The 7557-nt window shown below is 37.7% G+C and overlaps 1 protein-coding gene across 1 annotated transcript in view; it reads right to left on the reverse strand.

Annotated features, from left to right (window-relative positions):
• The window catches only part of LOC122791837 (fructose-1,6-bisphosphatase isozyme 2-like), a 181779-nt gene extending 174604 nt beyond the window's left edge, over positions 1-7175 (reverse strand). The window contains exon 1 of the mRNA XM_044059798.1: positions 6877-7175. Coding sequence (XP_043915733.1) covers positions 6877-7046 — 170 coding nt within the window. The 5' untranslated portion in view covers positions 7047-7175. The remainder of the gene's footprint in view (positions 1-6876) is intronic.
• Positions 7176-7557: the final 382 nt, after the last annotated feature.

The following is a 7557-nucleotide window of genomic DNA, read 5'->3' on the forward strand; positions in this document are numbered from 1 at the left end:
ATTTTTGCAGAATGCCCAGATTTTTTACTCATATTTTTGGTCTGTTCCTCATATAATTTGTGTTTTTTCCGGCAAATCAGTGGTATGATCTGAGGACTGACATCACTAAATAATGACATAAATTTGAGTTTCAGACTTCATATCCTTCAGTGAATGTATGTTAAAACAAACCCAATTACTCTAGCTACTTTCTAAGTTTATAACAACAATATTTAAAATATGTCCCTATTTTGGGGCCTTTGCCCCCCCCCCCCCATTTTATCAGACTTTGTCCAGATTTCTTGTAGTAAGAGGCTAAGGGGTATGGCTTCTGCTTGTGTGGTGACAAGGCATCTGTAAGTGAAACTGACAACCCAGGTTTTTAAGAACAGAATTTAGAATCAGAAGGCCTGAATGTAGCAATTGCCTCATGTTTACTGACAACTAGTTAATTCTCAAACAAACTAATAAACCTTGTGAGAGATGGATTTCCACAATGTTACTGGAGGCAAAGCTCTCTCATAAAAGCACTCCTAATGTCAATCAGGTTGTCAGTAGTACACATGCTGCACCCATCACACACAGTTCAAAGAAGATACATAGACTGACCCACTATACCTCTCAACCTCTTGGAGTAAGAAATCTGGACAAAGCCATAAATAAAAGTGGGAGAAAGGCCCCAAAATTGAAACAATTTTTAAATATTCCTCTTACAAACTTAGAAAGTTGATAGAATAACAAGTTTTGCATTAGCATGAATTTTCTAAGAGGTAGGAAGTCTGAAACTCAAATTTCTGTCATTATTTTCTAAGTTCAGTCTTTAATGATTTGATACTAACGTGTCAGAAAAAAACAATTTTATGAAAAACAGACCACAAAATATGAGGCAAAAATTTGGATATTCTGCAGAAATCTGTGTAGTTGAGAGGTATGAGACCCACATATGCTAAGGCACTTAAATGCAACCTTCCCTAACCTTAACGACCTCCTAGATGAAATAAATATAACATATGCCATCAGCAGTCCCAAATGCACTCTTTCAAAATGACGCCCACATCAACACATGCAGCCACAACCCATGGAGATTCTACTTGTAAGCCCATAAGGCAAGCCTGTATACAATCCAACATTGTGGTCATTGGAGACTCCACTGTGGGACACACCGATGTCCCTCTCACCAGGATGAGAAAGGAGAAAGTCATGGTCGGTTGCTTATCGGGGGCCAGGATCCACCACATTATGCATACACTCAGGTCATTGGACCACAAGTACCAGTATGACTCAGTCATAGTCCATGTAGGTGTAAATGACCAGAGATGTACTGCCCTAGACTATATGAAGAGAAACATGATTGAGCTCTTGGAATATATGTCCGAGGCTGGTATGAGCATAGCATTTGGCAGCATTGTACCATCTCCAAGGATGATATCACAATATGAACAGAACATGACTTTAATAATTAACTTAGTTTCTGGTGTTATTCTAAGTGGAGCAATATTTGTCAGCATGGAAGGAGATGGTCAACAGACCATGCTACTTTGCCAGGGATGGTCTGCATCTCTCCCCTCTAGGCTTTTGAATATTAGCTAAAACATTGTCCTCCCACATAGTGCATTTTTTAGGCAGTGCCAAACTGAAAGTACTTCAAACAAAATCAAAAGTAACAAAATCTAAAGGTGTTACTACTCAATGCTACAAGTCTTAACAAGAAACTCCACTCCCTACAAGTTCTCTTCACCCTAGAGAATGCTGATGTCTGTTCAGTCACTGAGACATGGTTTAAAGCCATGGACAGCACACCAGCAGTACAAGGTTGTAATGCCTCCCACACATTTAGACCAGCTACTACACCGACAGGGACTAAAGTTGGAGTTGTCTCAGTTTACATCAAATATAAATGTACCTCAAGGCTGGTCAGACAGGACAATGCACTTGAGCTTCTCCATGTTCAGATCATCATAGGCAAAATCCCATACCACTCCCTTGCAAGCTATAGGTCACCCTGTATCATCCAGGAAACCCATAAAATGTATTTAAGTTTATTAGAAACACTCACCATCCAGCCTAATACCATATGCATGGGCAACTTTAATTTCCTCACAATTAACTGAAAATTATATATGGCACCAAACATACATGCACAGAGTTTTCTGGATTTTGTAAACACAAACTCCCTGGATCAGACAGTCAATACAATGACCAGATGTGCAAACATACTGGATCTGGTCCTCTCTAATATTGGACAGTGCTGCACATCCTCTGGCATAATGTCTTGTAAGGTTAGACCACAAAACAGTCTCCTTTGAAGTAAAAATAACACCGGGCACCCCAGCTAATTCTAGAATGTTCAGGAACTAATCGATAGCTAACTTCCTACTATTAACTGATAACCTGGCAAAATTTCAAGTCCCACATAAACCCTGAGAACACTGCTGCCTATGTATAACTGTTTACAAAAACCCTATACAGGCATGTTAATAGCCCACCAGGAAAAAGTACAGAACTAACTCAAAAAACTAGCCACCTTAGTGGAATCACAACATCAATAAATTAGAAGGTATAGCACCCAGCAGGATAAAAGCACTCTAACCATATAAGACGATCAAATAACAGGCCCATTATTTTCAGTTTTGTCCAGATTTCTTGTGCTAAGAGGTTGAGAGATTTGTATATAGTATCTATGGCTATGAATGAATAGCAGTAAACATAGTCAACCAGAAGCCAAATAATTTATAAAAGTAATATACCTCTCACCATCTTAGCACAAGAAATCTGGACAAAGCCAAAAGTAGTGGTGGACCAAAGGCCAAAAAATAAGACAACTTTGAAATGTTGCTCTTATAAACTTAGAAAGTTGCTAAAATAAAAGGTGTTGCTTTAGCCTGCATTTTCCATAGGATATGAAGTCTGAAATGCAACTATTTGTCATTATGTAATGATTTCAGTCCTCAATGATATGCCAAAATCATATATTTTATGAGGAACGCACCAAAAAATATGAGGCAAAAATCTGGACGGTTAAGAGGAGCTCACAAAAACTGCCTGAAGAAATTCTTAGCCATTATTGTATATCATTTTGGTCACTGGGTGGCAGTATACAGCAAGCATTATCCACGACTGCCTCCACTTAGGAACATGTTGCTTCAGTTAGTGTGAATGACAGTTAACATCTGTTTAACTAAATGTAGACGTGCATTTTGACAAGTAAATTCTGCATTAGTTACAGCAATACTATCCCTTTTGCAGTTATATACTACAGGCCATTGTACATTAAACCGATATAAACAGGAGAATCAGCAGCACAATGGGAACACCAAATTTAGGTCATGATAAAGGGCATAGGTCTATTTTTGTTTAGCTTAATGTTCATACGACTGCAGTGAAACTTCATTACGGTAACTCAGGTTCTAGATTTCTCAGTCCAACAGATTAGGATCCTGAACTTGTATTGCATTAACCACTTGCCAATTAGCTAAGCATACTAATATAGCAGATGCACATTGTGTAACATTTCCAAACAGAATGCTGCTTGAAACCATCTAAGCACTACTCTCAAATCCTTTATATACAGGTTTATCTGATGAAGTTGCTTAGCCATCATGCAGAACAGGGCTGTCCAACCTTTATTGCTGAGGGACCACTTACCATTTAGTTCAGGGGCCACTTACCATACTTGGCAAGGATTGGAGGAACACTTTACCATGTCCAACATGTATCTGTCCATTCAAAATATTTTGGTGCAGGACATACTGAGGGTCAGATAGAATAGTTTGGTGGGCTGGTTTGGACAGCCCTGGTGTAGAATAATATTTGTTTCTACAGGCTTTTTATTTACCAGATCACACTCCTACCCCTCACTTTGTCTTCCTTCTTGTTCTCTCTGTTTTCTCTCTCTCTCTCTCTCTCTCTCTCTCTCTCTCTGTCTTTTACTTTCCTTAACACACTGAATAAAAGGCAAATGTGTTGTGCTGCTTCTAGTAATGAGTTGAACAAACATATATATATATATATATATATATATATATATATATATATATATATATATATGGGTTCATGTCTATCGATCGACAACTCAGTATATCGACATCCACTTCACTGACATCTAAAATAACCGACACCGCAAATCACGGACATTTAACAGGTAAGAGATTTAAATTCGCTAATCATGCCTACCATGGTTTTGTCTGGTAAGCATGATTAGCTAAATTTAATTCTCTTACCTGTTAAATGTCCGTGATTTGCGGTGTCGGTTATTTTAGATGTCGGTGAAGTGGATGTCGATATACTGAGTTGTCGATTGATATATATATATATATATATATATATATATATATATATATATGGGTCTACTTCATTTCACTGAATCCCATTTCGCTGAACTTTCACTTCACTGAAAGTTCATTACATCGACAAGCATTTGCCCCCTTCCCCAATGTTGTGCGACCCTGGAGTTGATATATATAGTAGGGGGGGTGTGGGGGGCGAAGCCCCCCACCTAAAATGCTTGTCGATGTAATGAACTTTCAGTGAAGTGAAAGTTCAGCGAAATGGGATTCAGTGAAATGAAGTAGACCCATATATATATATATATATATATATATATATATATATATATATATATATATTTAATAATAATAAAATTGTATAATGGTCCACAAAAATGCTAGAAAGAAATCTAAGGAAAATATAGAAGAAAATTAAGATTTCAAAAGTCTAAATACTTTTGCAACATCCTTAGTAGTAAATAGTTAAAAGCTGAAAGAGGCTGACAGCATGTTTGGTACAGAATAAGAATCATGATCATTGCCTCTGCAGACATGGATGTCATCCACTGTGCTGCAGGAGTTGACTGCCAAAGCTAGAATATTTTGTTTATTTATAGAGAGAAAACTAGAATGTTTGATTCTCAGCTAGAGCGTCTTCTGTGTGGAGACATACGTGAATGGGCGCACCTTCGTTGAAGGTTGTGCGTCAGAGCTGGCAACTCGGTACGTAAAAATCTACTGCCAATCATTAGCGGACCGGTGTTCCGCTGTGGCGACCCCTAACTGGGAAAAACCGAAAGACACAACAACAACAACATAGAGAGAAAACTAGAATATGCTCAATCAGAGGACATTTGTATCAAGGAAGGGGTTCATTTTTGAATTTGGAAAATTTAAGAATTAACTAATCCAACAAAAATAAATGAAAGCACTAATAAACTTAGATAAACCCAATGTATTGATGCTGAGACACAGTATTGTAATAACCTTATTTGCAGTCAGCAAGAATAAAGTATAACGCAAAGGATTCTGAAAAAGGTACACATATGTACATATAGCTATATAGAGCCCTCTGTCAGAAATGTTAGGGGACGAAATGGATGTAACTAAGGAATTTTAAGCTGAGAAACAGGGTCTAAGCTACAATGATGTAGTAAGGCATTACTAAGTATAATGCTATTGGCTGCCAAAAAAGGCAATTACCAGAAAATGGAAATCAAAATCTAAGCAAACTGTAAATGATCTATTGAATATTGTAAAGGAGATAAGAGAAGTAGAGGTGGGACATTTAGAAAAGGGAATGAGCAAACTACATAGAAATAAGCTGAATTTTGGGAACAATTCATACACAATAAAGTTCAAGAGGTGGAGTGAGGTTTAAGGGAAGATAGGAATTACACAATTTATGTAATGTGGCATTATTAAAAAGCAAGAGTTTGTTTGTGTCTTTCGGCTTTTTCCGGTTAGGGGTCGCTACAGCAGAACTCTGGTCCGCTAATGATTGGTAGTTGATTTTTACGTGCTGAGTTACCAGCCCTGATGCAGTACCTTCAACGAAGGTACGTCCATTCACGCATGTCTCCACGCAGAAGACGCTCTAATTGAGAATCAAACCGGACAGCGTCTTACTGTGAGGCTACAACGCTACCGCAGCACCACCACCGCGGATCTAAAAAGCAAGAGTACACATATGTAATGTATAATGTATGTAAATTTAAAAAAATATTAATATAGTTTTTCTTTTCTGTTGATATATGTGTGTATATGTCTGAAATGATAATTTAAAAAAGGTGTTTAAAGTTTTTTTTCTCTTTTGTTTTCCTAGTTTGCTATACTGAACTTATGATGCAGTTTTTTTATCCTAAATATCTATATAAATCCTGCAGCTTGCATCCTATTATTTCACAAGTTCTCTAGACTGCCTCCTCTAGAAAAAATATCTTTAGTGGAAACACTGTTTGCCGCATCATACAAGAGAAACAGGTCATCATTCTGCAACAGTTTTGGGTCACCTTTAACCCAAATTCCCTTCTCAATATGCTGAGGAAGGGATTACCTGCCATGACTACTGCTGGCTGAGGGTAAAATGAAGGTCAAATCCTGCTTTGTCATGCTTAGAGTTCCTCAGATCCACACCCGGATTTAGGCAGTACTGAATCTATCCTCAGTGCACCACTGTATGCCATGGAATCAAAGCGCTCTGTAAGATATATCTGTCATAAAGATCTGTAGGACATAGGATTGGCAGGAAAGAGACACACCCTCACAAGCCTGGCAACCAGGCCATAACATAAATAAGATACCCATCAAATGCTTTACATGAAGGCATTATGTCTGCAATGTACAAAATGCATTGCTATGGTAGTCTAGCTGTATTAAGCATTCTTTCACAAACATGGGCATGACAAAGTGTCCTTGGATTAAGTCGGGTCTCTTAAACAATATAACTATGATAAAAGTGTAAGCCTTATAAAAATATACTCTTTTAAAATTACAAGATAGTAAATGGAACAGAACTCCTCAGTTAAAAGTATTTTTCAGGCTATCTAAATCCATTTTACTATGTATTACTGGTCTGTCCCTTTCTCCTCCTCTGACACCTTGCATGCCCTACTTTTTAAAATATACTTACATGTGTGCAAGACCTGCTTTCCTCACAGCAGAAGAGATAGCTTTAATGGCAGTGAGAATGTTGTAAAGCAGTTGAGTCATTTCCCCTGTCCCTTTCGCCTTTCGACCCATTTCCATAACAAATCGAGTCAGGGTGATGACATTGGTTTCAAAAGGACTCTGATCTGACATTTTCCTTGCTAACTTCTTTGCTTCTTCTATGTAGGAAGAGTGTTGTCTGAAACACGGACTGCTACTTCTGTTTGTGCAGGCTGGCACTGTCAGACGTGACTTAAAGTACTTGAAGAAAACGTCTTAGTGCTTTCAGCCAGCTGGAGAGTATTAAATTCACAGAAACCATGTGCTGTCAATGCCTGCCTCTACAGCCTGTAGTCCAGTAGCTAGCTGACATGTAGCACACACATTAAACGTGAGGCCTGTTGCCAAATAAATTTAAAAAAGTGAAAGGCTGCCATGAGCATAAAAAACATTTGCAAGAAAACTTGACAAAATATTTTCATTTTCTGTATTACTAGAAACGTTAAAAATGTAATTTTTACAGATATTAATAATTTCATTTTCATTGCTACACTAATAGAAGCAGGTCTGGGGCTTGAAAGTTCTTCATCTTATTAAATTGTGTTTATAATAGTTGCAGCTTATATTAAACAGTTGCTAAATAATAATGTAGTGTCTACTACAC

This window comes from Protopterus annectens, chromosome 17.part0, assembly GCF_019279795.1.
Source record: "Protopterus annectens isolate FY-2018-M chromosome 17.part0, PAN1.0, whole genome shotgun sequence".
NCBI classification, from domain to species: Eukaryota; Metazoa; Chordata; order Ceratodontiformes; family Protopteridae; genus Protopterus; species Protopterus annectens.